Source organism: Zootoca vivipara, chromosome 10, assembly GCF_963506605.1.
Source record: "Zootoca vivipara chromosome 10, rZooViv1.1, whole genome shotgun sequence".
Classification (NCBI taxonomy): domain Eukaryota; kingdom Metazoa; phylum Chordata; class Lepidosauria; order Squamata; family Lacertidae; genus Zootoca; species Zootoca vivipara.
In genome coordinates, this window is record NC_083285.1 from 48,518,940 (window position 1) to 48,532,388 (window position 13,449).

Sequence of the window (13,449 nt, forward strand, 5' to 3'; positions counted from 1 at the left end):
AAATCCTACACACTAATCAATGGGATCTCAAAATTACATTTGGATCCTAATATGGGCTACAAATGAATTGGAACCGTTCAAAATATGTGTTTGTTCTGCTTAATGGTTTTTGCATGAAGTTCACTGGGCATAGTTCACACATGCTAGTTCAGAGGACAAACTGAAGCTTGTGGTTTTTGTTTTGCCGTTAGGTTTCAAAAGATGTCAACCGTATGACTGTGAAGATGCCATATCAGTGTTTTATTAATGGGCAGTTTGTGAATGCTGAAGATGGGAGAACATACGATTCTATAAATCCAACCGATGGATCTGTGAGTTAACCCTTAGTGTCCACATTGTCTTTCTCTGAGTTTTTTGTATCTGGATTATACAGATCTCTTTTTAAAATGTAGTAAATACTATACAAATAATCCCTTCCGTTGTGCCAGAGCAACCTGTTTGAGAATCTGAGTTGAAAAGGTAATAACACACTGCCACTGGTCACAATGTCTACACGTTGTAGCTCTTCTTATGGCCAAGTGGGGTGGAAAAGCTCTAAATTAGGAGGTGCAAAAAGTTGTTCATCTCTTAGCTGCACTGATGGAGTGATTCTCCACCCCTTCTCTTCCCTGTTGTAGTGTAGTGTATTAGAGTGCAAGGCAAACTCCCGTCTCCTTGCCAGTGGGACTTTACAGAGTGATGGAATCATAGAATCGTAGAGTTGGAAGGGCACCCAAGTGTCATCTAGTCCAACCCCCTGCAATGCAGGAATCTCAACTAATGCATCCAAGACAGATGGCCATCCAATCTCTGCTTAAAAACCCCTAAGGAAGGAGATTCCACCACCTTCTGAGGGAGTCGGTTTCACTGTTGAACAGCTCTTACCATCAGAAAGTTCTTCCTGATGTTTAGTCGGAATCTCCTTTCTTGTATCTTGAAGCCATTGGTCTGAGTCCCACTCTCAAGAGCAGAAGGATCATGGAGCCTGATCCCTGCAGTGCTGGATTTAGGGCGGTGCGGGCAGTTCCCCTGCACAGGGTGCTGAGCCGAGGGGGCACAAGGTTGAGAAGATCCTTCTGTTGTGCCAAATTTTGTCCTCGCACATGGTGCCATATTACAAATGATTACCTGTGACAGTTCTAGGCTGGCACAGTGATTGGGTCCAACACCAGCTTGAGATGACTGTTGAGACTGACTTGGGGTCCAGCGGATCCTGGGATGACTCAGCCTTGCCTCCATCCCACCCTTGGAACAGCCCTTTTACAGGGTTTTCCACTAGGCTCCCCCAGCAGCAATACTGCCAAGTGGAAAGAGGAGCTTTATGCCAACAGAATGATGATTGTATGTTGTTGTTGTTGTTGTTGTTGTTGTTGTTGTTATTTAGTCATGTCCAACTCTTCATGACCCCATGGACCAGAGCACGCCAGGCACTCCTGTCTTCCACTGCCTCCTGCAGTTTGGTCAGACTCATGTTGGTAGCTTCGAGAACACTGTCCAACCATCTCGTCCTCTGTCATCCCCTTCTCCTAGTGCCCTCCATCTTTCCCAAAATCAGGGTCTTTTCCAGGGAGTCTTCTCTTCTCATGAGGTGGCCAAAGTATTGTAGCCTCAGCTTCAGGATCTGTCCTTCCAGTGAGCACTCAGGGCTGATTTCCTTCAGAATGGATAGGTTTGATATTCTTGCAGTCCATGGGACTCTCAAGAGTGTATAGCTTGTATAGCAGTGCCCAATGGGAAGCCAGCACAACCAGGGCAGCCAAGTGAAGGGATGTTTCCACTCAGTCCAAACACCTGCCACCAGCCCAGCCCACCAAATGGGAGGCCTGGGATTGCTCTGCCTGCTGGCATCTTTGCGTTGGAGGAAGTAAGCTCAGCAGCAAGGTTAGTTCTGACCAAGCCTCTCTCTGTATTTATGGCAGGTGATTGCCAAAGTGTCGCTCGCTACAGTGAATGATGTTGACAAAGCAGTTGCAGCAGCAAAGAATGCCTTTGAGCATGGTGAATGGGGAAAGATGAATGCAAGAGACAGAGGGAGGATATTGTACAGGTATGGCATGCCTAAGAAACCAGTTGCAGGTCTGTATGTTCCTTTGTTGCCTGTGTAAAATCACGCTATGCCCTATTTGAATAAAGCAGTAATCTTACACACACACACACACACACACACACACACACACACAGAGAGAGAGAGAGAGAGAGAGAGAGAGAGAGAGAGAGAGAGAGAGAATAACCCTAAGTTAGAAGATCAGATTCTGTGGATATTCTGCACATATAAGGTTCTGGAATAAGTAAAGGAGCAGAGTTCTGATTATGGAAACCTGCCCTAGGAGCACTTATAATTATTATTTATTTAAATTTTAATACTTTATTATTTTAGCACTTACAATTATTCATTGAATCGTTATTGCATCTAAATCAGTGTCAGGGACTGGCTGGACATTAATGAGTGTGCACACTGGGGGAAGGGGGGGCAGTGATTTGTGGGGAACTGTGTACCAGCCAGGTGGCAAGAGTCAGAGGCAGGGGAATCTTCAGAGCTGGAGGGTGGAGCACAGGATGCGTCAGAAGAAGAGGAGGAAGAGGCAGGTCAGGCAAGTGAAGAGCCAAGTGCTTCCCTACCCTTTCCTGCACCACTATTTCCCAGAACCAGGAGGGGATTGAAGAGGGAAGAGCGAAAGCAGCTTCCACACAGATGTAGTCTCTGGCTACGTGTGTGCATCCCATTGGGAGGAAGTTCATAAACTGGTAGAGTGGCTCCCTGTTGCTGCAGCTGCTCCATAGAGTGCAGTGCAGACCCGAGAATAGCTGCCTAGATGCTAGACTGGGGTGTGTGGGTATTCAGAGCCATAGAAATGACTGTGTCAGCTTTGACAATAGATGACTATCTGCTGTGTGCATTCCTTTGGCTGGGAAACACCCTTGACAATCGGCTTTCTGTGCTGCATTTTTCCTGCAGATCTCTCTTTTCTTTTATTTGCATGCAGTTTGCCACCATTTTCACACACACACACACACACACACACACACACACGTTACCAAAGCAAATAAGCACATCTGCTCCTATGTGCATTGATTAAATCACCTGCAAAAGGGAATCTTGAAATGATTGTTTCATTTACATCAAGATCTCATTTTTGTGGATGTTTTAATCAATGTGTATTTGCAGAACAGCGCAGGTGGCGCTGTGGGTTAAACCACAGAGCCTAGGGCTTGCTGATCGGTGAGCTCCCGATTCTCGGTCCCAGCTCCTGCCAACCTAGCAGTTCAAAAGCACGTCAAAGTGCAAGGAGATAAATAGGTACCACTACAGCGGGAAGGTAAACGGCATTTCCGTGTGCTACTCTGGTTCGCCAGAAGTGGCTTTGTCATGCTGGCCACATGACCCGGAAGCTGTACGCCGGCTCCATCGGCCAATAACGCAAGATGAGCGCGGCAACCCCAGAGTCGGTCACGACTGGACCTAATGGTCAGGGGTCCCTTTACCTTTACCTTATTTGCAGAACAGCACATTGTAAGGAAAATATCTGTGAACTAAAAACTGCAGCAAGTTTGTCTATGTGCACTAATTTGAATGGCACCCAGAAATCAAAAAGGGAAGAAAAATAGATTTCTGACACATCTGTCTGTTTTATATAAAGACCTGGTAATTCAGAACTTCAAGACCCAGAAAAGCAATGTAGGTTAGGCTGAGAAATAGTGCCTGGCTCAAAGTCAGCCAGTGAGCTTCATGGTTCTAATCTGACAATTTGACCTGGCTATCTTTCCTGCCCCTCTGATTTCGTATGTGTGTGCATAGAAATATAGAATGCTTTCCCAACCCATCTTCTGTGCTTTTGCAGCATAAAAGTGATTCTCAAATCACACACTTTGGTCATTTCACTAAAAACCATTGGTTCTACTCAAAATATTAATGAATCTGCAGCATAAATTCTGCTCTTCGGATATAGGGCTTTACAAACACACCATTTTATGTTTTACATTGTATGTCATTATTTCGTTTTAAAGACTTGCAGATTTGATGGAAGAACACCAAGAGGAATTGGCAACCATTGAAGCTATTGATTCAGGAGCTGTTTACACACTGGCTTTGAAGACCCACATCGGAATGTCAGTGCAAACATTCCGATACTTTGCTGGATGGTGTGACAAAATACAGGCAAGCTAACATTTGAGTTGGCCTTGATCCTTGGGAAAACAGCAAGGGGATTCATGCTCTTGCACACATTGGTCCTTTTCAGAGAATTAGCATGGGATTCCATCAATATATTTTTCCTATTCATTTGATGTATGAGAAAAAGATATATCCTTCCAAGATCCTGCTTGTTGCAGGAGTATCATATTGTCACACGTGATTCCTATAGAATCGGGGTGTGTGGGGTGTGCAGGCACTTATTAAGCCTGCTAGACCGCGAGGCCGTTTTAAGCAAGCTATACACTGCTTTCTGTTACCTGCTATAGAAGGTATTGGCAATCCATGGCCAGGAATGAGATGCAAAAAAGAGGTTCCTTGCAACACAGATTATCAGCTAAGGTTACATAGGGCCAGCGCCGTCTTAAGCGCCCCGTCGCCATGGTGCGCCGGATCTCTCCGGCGCCCTTCCGCCCCGTTTCGCAGCGCGGTGGGCGGGTGGGCGCGGCGCTGCTGTGTGGCGGGCGGGCAGGCACAGCGCGATCTCTCCAGCGCCCTCCCGCCCCATTTCCCAGCGCGGTGGGCAGGTGGGCGCAGCGCGCAGCTGCGCAGCGGACCGGCCGGCCAGCGGGCGGGCGCAGCTCACGGCGCCCTCCTGCCGGGCCGGCGCCATGGTGCCCTGCGCCACCGGGGGTCTATGAAGAACCGGCCCTGCATAGGGCTACGGAGTTCCACCCAAATAGCATTAATGTGACTGTTCACCCCGGAATTCCCTCTTTAGGCCAGAGGGACATCACCTGATATTCCTCCAGACTGTCAGTCTTTTGCAGGAAGGACTGAAGTGTGTAGATTTAGGTTGGAGGATGGATGGTGGCTAACAGATTGAGGTTGAATCCTGACAAGACAGAAGTACTGTTTTGGGGGGGGCAGGAGGCAGGCAGGTGTGGAGGACTCCCTGGTCCAGAATGGGGTAACTGTGCCCTTGAAAGACCAGGTGCGCAGCCTGGGAGTCATTTTGGACTTCCAGCTGTCGATGGAGGTGCAGGTCAATTCTGTGTCCAGGGCAGCTGTCTATCAGCTCCATCTGGTACGCAGGCTGAGACCCTACCTGCCCGCAGACTGTCTCGCCAGAGTGGTGCATGCTCTGGTTATTTCTCACTTGGACTATTGCAATGTGCTCTATGTGGGGCTACCTTTGAAGGTCACCTGGAAACTACAACTAATCCAGAATGCGGTAGCTAGACTGGGAGCGGCTGCCAAGACCACATAACACCAATCTTGAAAGATCTACATTGGCTCCCAGTACGTTTCCGAGCACAATTCAAAGTGTTGGTGCTGATCTTTGAAGCCCTAAACAGCCTCAGTCCAGTATACATGAAGGAGCGTCTCCACCCCCATCGCTCTCCCCGGACACTGAGGTTCAGCGCCGAGGGCCTTCTGGCAGTTGCGGTTCCCTTGCTGCGAGAAGCCAAGTTACAGGAAACCAGGCAGAGGGCCTTCTCAGTAGTGGCACCCGCCCTGTGGAAAGCCCTCCCACCAGATGTTAAAGAGAAAAACAACTACCAGACTTTTAGAAGACACCTGAAGGCAGCCCTGTTTAGGGAAGTTTGTAATGTTTGACGGACTATTTTAATATTTTGTTGGAAGCCACCCAAAGTAGCTGGGGAAACCCAGCCAGATGGGTGGGGTATAAATATTATTATTGTTGTTGTTGTTGTTGGTTGGCGCAACTTAAGTGGACTGAAGTGTTTTGTTGCTCCAGAGCAGCAAACCCACTTTAAAATAATTGGACTTTTAGCAGCTAGGAAAGTGACAGGGAAAAGCACTGAATGATGTGCGACAAATGAATGATTAAGTGGAAACAAACCAGAGGAAAAGCTCAATAAAGACTGCATATAATGTAACCTCCAAGTAAGCTTTGTGCAAGCAAATCAATAAACAGGCCATCTGGAGGAGCCTGCTAACAACAAACATGTTGTTCAAACAAATGTGATGATATGATGGATGCATCTTTTACCACCTTCATTTAAAAATAATGATGATTGCTTTCTCATTTAGGGGTCTACCATTCCAATTAACCATGCACGGCCGAACCATAACTTAACTTTCACCAAGAAAGAACCCCTAGGGTAAGACAAATTCTTCTTTTGCTAACGGAATTAGATAAGATTCAGTGTTTAACTAATAGCAAATTTCTTTGAAAAACCCATTTTATTTCTGTATTTTTTCCCCTCCATGCAATTTAAAGTGTCTGTGCAATCATCATTCCCTGGAACTACCCACTGATGATGCTCGCGTGGAAGAGTGCAGCGTGTTTGGCTGCTGGCAACACTTTAGTTCTGAAACCAGCACAGGTAAACATCAAGCAGGCTGATAATGTCTTGATATATGGGATTCCTCCAGTCTACAGTCTACCTTATGACTAGGGACGAAATGCAGGCTTCTGGGTTTCTCTGTTGAGATTCTGGGATATTCTGCAGGTGTGGCTGGGAAGCAGGTGCGGCCTGCTTCCCAGCCACACCTGTCTCCCCAAACCACAACCCGTATCAGCCCTCCTTTCCACCTACCTTGCTCTTTTACCTAGCTGGAGTAAATCCTTGAACGCCAACAAGGCATCAAGAAAGTCAAGAAAGGGATGTGCAAGGCAGGGATGTGTATCCAGAAACAAGGCTGCTGTACTAAAGTTCTTATCTAAAGAAGGTATCTGAAGAAGTGTGCATGCACACAAAAGCTCATACCAATGACAAACTTAGTTGGTCTCTAAGGTGCTGCTGGAAGGAATTTTTTTATTTTGTTTCAACTACAGCAGACCAACACGGCTACCTACCTGTAACTAGTACTAAAGCAAATTCATGTTCATTGCCCTGCCCACTTTTGCCTCTGACCCCACCCAACACCGACATGTGGCTTCAGGCTAATGAAGGTTCCCCACCCCTGCCCCAGACAGTTTCTACCAATGTCATCCACTGATTGACCTTGATAGAAAGTGCACAGATATTATTATTATTATTATTATTATTATTATTATTATTATTATTTAATATTTATACCCCGCCCATCTGGCTGAGTCTCCCCAGCCACTCTGGGTGGCTCCCAATCGAATATTAAAACAAACAGCATTAAATATTAAAAGCTTCCAATATAATAATAATTTAAAGGAAGAATAATAAAAGAAGAATGTGCCATTGTTGAGGAGGGTTAACAATGGAAATCACATTTCACACTCTGAGGAGGGAAATCCTACCAGGGCCATCTCAAAACATTTTGCCGCCTGAGTCAAGGCAGTGCGCTTTTCTTTTTGTCACGGTCCGGTCGGCGGGCGATTGAAGCCCTGACTGAGGACGTCAGGACCAGAGGCAAGATGGTGATGTAGAAGCAGGAACAGGTGCAGGGCTGAGGGTCCAGCAACAGGCAGTCGCAGGGTCAAGGAGCAAGGCAGAGGCGAAGGTCTGGGAGTCAAGGAGCAAGGCGTCGGCAAGGCAAAGGCCCAGGGGTTGAGGATCAAGGCGTTGGCAAGGCAAGGGTCCAAGGGTCGAGGATCAAGGCGTTGGCAAGGCAAGGCAAGGCATCGGCAAGGCAAGGGTCCAAGGAGCCAGAGGCAACCAGGCAGGGGTAGTGTTGCTATGGCAAAGAGCTGAAGGGAAATGCTGAGCTTTTATCCCTCCCAGCTCCTGCCACCAGGTGCAGTGAGGTATCAAGTGGCCTCACCTGAGTGACCACTCCTTGCTTCTCCAGCACAAGCTGAGGCAGGCCCCAGTCCTGCAAAGCACTACAGGCCCCAGAGCCTGACTCCTGCCCATACTCCTGACACTTTTCCCTCAACAAAAGCTGACCAGACAGGCAACTGAATCTTACTTCAAGGCTACTGGTGGTGATGATGAGGCAGTGTATTCCACAGCACAGTCACACACAATTCTGTCCTCCAACATCAAAAATACAAAGGCAGGTGTTATAACTCAACTAGATGAAAACAAGAACAATAAAGAGAGACAGGAGCGGGGGGGGGGGGAATACAATTCCTTTAAAAAAAAACAACAACCCTAAACCATGCTACAGGATTTTGTAAACATTACAATTTTCCATATACCATACGCATAGATCATCTGTGTTGGTTTTATGTTATCACAATGTTATAATTGGCTTAAACTGTCTTCTTTGCCTGTATGTCTGCATACCAGGCAGGCAGGCAGTCTGGTAAAATCATGGTGTGTGTTTTTATGTAGGTAACTCCACTGACTGCCTTAAAGTTCGCAGAGCTCTCTGTGAAAGCAGGATTTCCCAAAGGCGTTATCAATATTCTGCCTGGTTCAGGTAAAGCACTTATGCAACGGTTTCTCTTTTCTGTTCAAAGAGGATGGAGGGAATGGGGTGCAGCACGACTAAATCACTGAAATAAACAAAGTCCTCAATGACACTAAAGCTCAACATTTAATTTTACTTATGTCACACAGGAGGTTTAGTAGGGCAACGCTTGTCCGAACACCCAGACATTCGTAAACTTGGGTTCACTGGCTCAACACCAATTGGGAAACAAATCATGAAGAGGTAAGGTATTCTTTGCCCACCCCCCACCCCCACTCCCCACCCCCATTTTTGCATGCTGTACATTTTTAGAGCATGGCCTTCACATGGAGATGTTTTCGTTTAGCCATTAGCTGTGTGGCTTTTGCTATGTGTCTCCCTACACTGACAATGTAAAGTACAGGGGTACCTTGGTTCTCAAACATAATCCATTCTGGAAGACCATTCAAGTTCCAAAACATTAGAAAACCGAGGTGCAAAGGGCTGCCTGCGAATTCAAATGAGAAAAATGAAAAACACGCAGCAGAAGCCGTTCAACTTCCGATGCTCGTTTGAAAATGGAAGCATTTACTTCCGGGCTTTCGGTGTTTGGGTTCTGAAATGTTCATCAACAGAGACATTTGAGAACCAAGGTACCATTATAGGGGTGGAAGAACCTGTAGCTGTCAAGATCCCACCAGACTACAACTCCCATCACCTCTGACCATTGGCAATAGGCTGATAGGAATTGGAGTCCAACAGCACCTGGCATGCCACAATTTCTGTGCCTCTACAGAGTGACCTGTATGTAGAGATTGATTTGGATGCTACTTTTCCTTTCATGGCTTGAAAAGAGGCCCTCCACCTTCTTTTCTGCCCGCAAAAATCTGCTGCTGCAAGTCGGGTGCCCCTTGGATATACCATGGGCCTTGGTGCTGGGCAAGGGCTGCAGGCAGAGCAGGGAATTGGTGGATATTGTTCTCTCCATTATGTGAATGGGGGAGGAAATTTGGACCTGAGCCATAGTAATACTCAACCTGCAAAAAGAACTTGGTTTGTTTTGGTACCAGTCGTGGCTTTCTGCCAAGAATTCTGGAAGCTGTGGTCTGTTAAGGGTGGTGATGTTGTTAGCAGCGGTGGATTTAGGGTTGTGCAAGTGATGTGCATGCACTGGGCACTGTCTCAAAGCACTGTTTTTGGGAAGGAGGCGTGTGGCCCTGGCACAGTCCTAGAGTCCTCCCTCCTCCTTCCCAAAGCCAGATTTGGGAAGGAGATGAGAGGGCTCTAGGACCCTGCCAGAGCACTTGTAAAGGTAAAGATAAAGGACCCCTGGACAGTTAAGTCCAGTCAAAGGCGACTATGGGGTTGCGGCACTCATCTCGCTTTCAGGCCGAGGGAGCCGGCATTTGTCCACAGACAGCTTTCCAGGTCACGTGGCCAGCATGACTAAACTGCTTCTGGCGCATGAAGGACCGTGACAGAAGCCAGAGCATGTGGAAACACCGTTTAGCTTCCTGCCGCAGCGGTACCTATTTATCTACTTGCACTGGTGTGCTTTCAAACTGCTAGATTGGCAGGAGCTGGGACAGAACGATGGGAGCTCACTCAGTCACAGGGATTCAAACTGCTGACCTTCTGATCGGCAAGCCCAAGAGGCTCAGTGGTTTAGACCACAGCGACACCCTTGTCCCTTGTACCTCCTTCCCAAAGCCAGGCACCTCCTTACTTGCCTTTAGAAAGGAGGTGAGAGGGCTGGGGGGGGGGGTCAGGCATGCCAAATTCTGGCCTCGCACAGGGATCCATAGTACCCAAGTCCACCACTGTTGTTAAGAGGCCCCTATTCCCTTCACAGAATATGCTTACTTATATAAGTTTATATAACTTCCCCTCACTGTTTATCAGGAGGAATGAGACTGAATTCTGAACATTTTCATCATCCTTTTTACAGCTGCGCTGTCAGCAACCTGAAGAAGGTTTCTTTGGAACTGGGCGGGAAATCCCCGCTGATCATATTCAATGACTGTGAACTTGACAAAGCTGTGAGAATGGTAAGCCAGCTTTGAAAAGGCTCCGGTGAACTTCTTCCCTAGTGTATTGTACATTGTGCTGCTGCTCTAGAGAACTGTGGTTGTGACACTGCTCTGAAATTATAATTATTTATTAAATTTGCTTACCGCCCTATACCCGTAGATCTCAGGGTGGTTCACAACATAAAATCACAACATAAAAATCTCAAAATACATCGTAAAATAAAAACATAGACAGCCCAATCCCTTCCCCTTTACCTGGTAAGAAAAAGGAAGGTATAAAGAACATTTTAAATTAATAGTTAGTAGAAAGTAAAAATGCTCATTTTCACTGTATGTTCTATATGTTCACAGGCTTCCATAAAGAAACTGAAAATGGAAGGAAAAAATAGCTTAAGATAGCACACACACAAAAAGCATGCTCACGGCATGTTCTTTTTCTTCCAATGCAGGGCATGGGAGCCGTTTTCTTCAACAAAGGAGAGAACTGCATTGCAGCCGGCAGACTTTTTGTGGAAGAATCAGTCCACGACGAATTTGTTAGAAGAGTGGTAAGAAATTTAAAACGTGAGAGTTTAAACATGGTTTTTGCCTTAGGAGCCTTTCCACTACACACCAGAGGTAGGCAACATGGTGCCTTTCAGAGGTTGTTGGACTCCCAGACTACCTGGCCCAATGATCAGGGATGATGGGAGTTGTAGTCCACAACATCTGAAGGGCACCTGGTCAGGGAAGGCAGAAATGGGGCTAAGCCCGGTGTGGCTAACCTATGGCCTTCTAAATGCTGTTGGACTTCAACTCCCAGGCAGCACAGCCAACAGTCAGGGATGCTGGGAACTGTAGTCCAGCAACATCTGGAGGACCACTGGTTAACCACCCAATAGTTTCACAGTGTTTTTGCTTTGTTTGAAACCCCTGGAAGTTTTGCCAAGCGACTTGTCTGTTTGCCTGGTGTTAGTACAAGGGGAGAACTGGTATGTCGAATTCTATGGGCATGAGTATATTACAGTAGTATAAATTGCTGGCCCCAGCATGGCACAAATCATATGTCTGAGGGGCCCATGTAGTATCTAAGAGTTTGCCTGGGCAGGGGGCAGAGCACACAGCTCTCCCATCTAAAGGGCTACTTATTGATTGGCACGAGAGCCAAGAATATGAGCTTCTGTTCCATTTTGTGAGAGTCCTCTAGCAAGCAGGACAAAGGACAATTTCCCTTTCTTCTCCAAATAACTTTAACACCTCGTTACAAACGACTTCTTCAGATGGGATGCCAACATTATTGCCCAAAAGGGTTTTAGTAGTTGACAGGTACTTTTTCCTCTCCTTTGGTGGAATCCGTAGGTGGAAGAAGCCAAAAAGATGAAAATTGGTGACCCACTTGACAGATCTACAGACCATGGTCCACAAAACCATAAAGGACATTTGGAAAAGCTTCTGGAGTATTGTGAAGCTGGCGTGAAAGAAGGGGCTAGTCTGGTATATGGAGGAAGAAAAGTAGGTAGACCAGGTAAACTATGATCTAAGTAGGATCCATAAATCAGATTGATAAAGAAAAGCAGGTGGTGGTATTGGGGGGGGGGTTGTGTGTGATATATATATATATACTGGTATTCTCCTATGGACCACAGATTCCTCACCAGTTCTTACCTAATGAGGCAACATGGGCTACAAATTTGTAAGTCCAATCTGCTCATGCCTGTTGTTCGATTCTTGGCTTTCATTTGGGGAATTTGTCTCAGGTAGAGCCTTGTGGATCAGACCAAAGGCCCACCTTGTCCATCATCTTGTTCTCACCATGGCCAACCATATACCATTGGGAAGCCATGAGTGCAACAGCACTCTCCCCTCGTATGAATTTTAGTGGATTAAACTGGGTACACCCTTTGCTTTAAATCAGTTTATCTGATTGACCAATCAAATGCTGCAGCCCTGGATAAGATACTAAAGAATTAACACTTTTAATGATGTCACCATATGGAGTGTGCTACAGAAGGCACATACAACATAGCCTCAATGGTATATCAGGATAGAAAATTCCTGTAAAATGAAATAAAAGCATTAAAAAAATAATTGTCAAGACAGAAAATGTCTGGAATCATTTCAGTTTTGCACATGCCACACCATCTTCTCTTTGATCAGGCTTCTTCATGGAACCTACAATATTCACGGATGTTGAAGACCATATGTTCATTGCGCAAGAAGAGTCTTTTGGTCCTGTAATGGTCATTTCCAAGTTCAAAGATGGGTAGGTCCTGCTATAGATTAAAGATGTTATTCTTTATTCTCCATGCAACAGTTAATCATGCGAGTCCAGTGCCCAAACAGGGCTTACAAAGTCAGGCCTCTGTGATTGGAAAGTGTCGTTGTTTTGACCTTCATTCCTACTTGTATGGGATGCCTCCATATCGATTACTTATTTTAGCAGAGGATGCTTTCTAGTCAAGCTTTCTAAACACATAATAACGAAGCAGCAGAACCAAATAACGCGTGGGGAAATCTGTTGATGAAAAGCAGCTTAAAGGGACTTGGATCAATGTCTCTGCTGCGTTCCATGTTGCTGCACTGACGGCAGATCATTCTCTCATATTGCAGGGATGTTGATGGGGTGTTGGAACGAGCCAACCGGACTGAATATGGCTTGGCTTCAGGGGTCTTCACCAAAGACATAAGCAAAGCTCTCTACGTCAGCGATAAGCTGGAAGCTGGAACAGTTTTCATCAACACCTATAACAAAACTGATGTGGCCGCCCCCTTTGGAGGATTCAAGCAGTCTGGCTTTGGAAAAGATTTAGGTAAGTTGCATTTTACTTAAGATCCAGAGAAATCTAAAGCTCAGTGCAGTGGTGGGCAAGCTGTGCACCTGCAGACAGTGCTAGACTACATCTCCCATAATCCCTGCTGGCTGCTAGCTAGGGCTGATGGGACTTGGAAGTCCAACATCAGCAGGTCACCATGTCCCTACCTTGGGTCAGAGGTTTGAAACCTATGTTTACCTTTTAAAGTTTCTTAGTTATTTAATACTATGATCTCATT

General features: G+C 46.2%; 1 protein-coding gene across 1 annotated transcript in view; it reads left to right on the forward strand.

The window, feature by feature from the left end:
• Positions 1-13,449, forward strand: part of ALDH1L2 (aldehyde dehydrogenase 1 family member L2) — a 30,338-nt gene that overhangs the window by 15,149 nt on the left and 1,740 nt on the right. The window contains exons 11-22 of the mRNA XM_035128107.2: positions 192-311; positions 1,899-2,026; positions 3,985-4,135; positions 6,167-6,237; positions 6,357-6,462; positions 8,332-8,419; positions 8,560-8,653; positions 10,338-10,437; positions 10,869-10,967; positions 11,758-11,923; positions 12,556-12,661; positions 13,009-13,208. Coding sequence (XP_034983998.2) covers positions 192-311; positions 1,899-2,026; positions 3,985-4,135; positions 6,167-6,237; positions 6,357-6,462; positions 8,332-8,419; positions 8,560-8,653; positions 10,338-10,437; positions 10,869-10,967; positions 11,758-11,923; positions 12,556-12,661; positions 13,009-13,208 — 1,429 coding nt within the window. The remainder of the gene's footprint in view (positions 1-191; positions 312-1,898; positions 2,027-3,984; positions 4,136-6,166; positions 6,238-6,356; positions 6,463-8,331; positions 8,420-8,559; positions 8,654-10,337; positions 10,438-10,868; positions 10,968-11,757; positions 11,924-12,555; positions 12,662-13,008; positions 13,209-13,449) is intronic.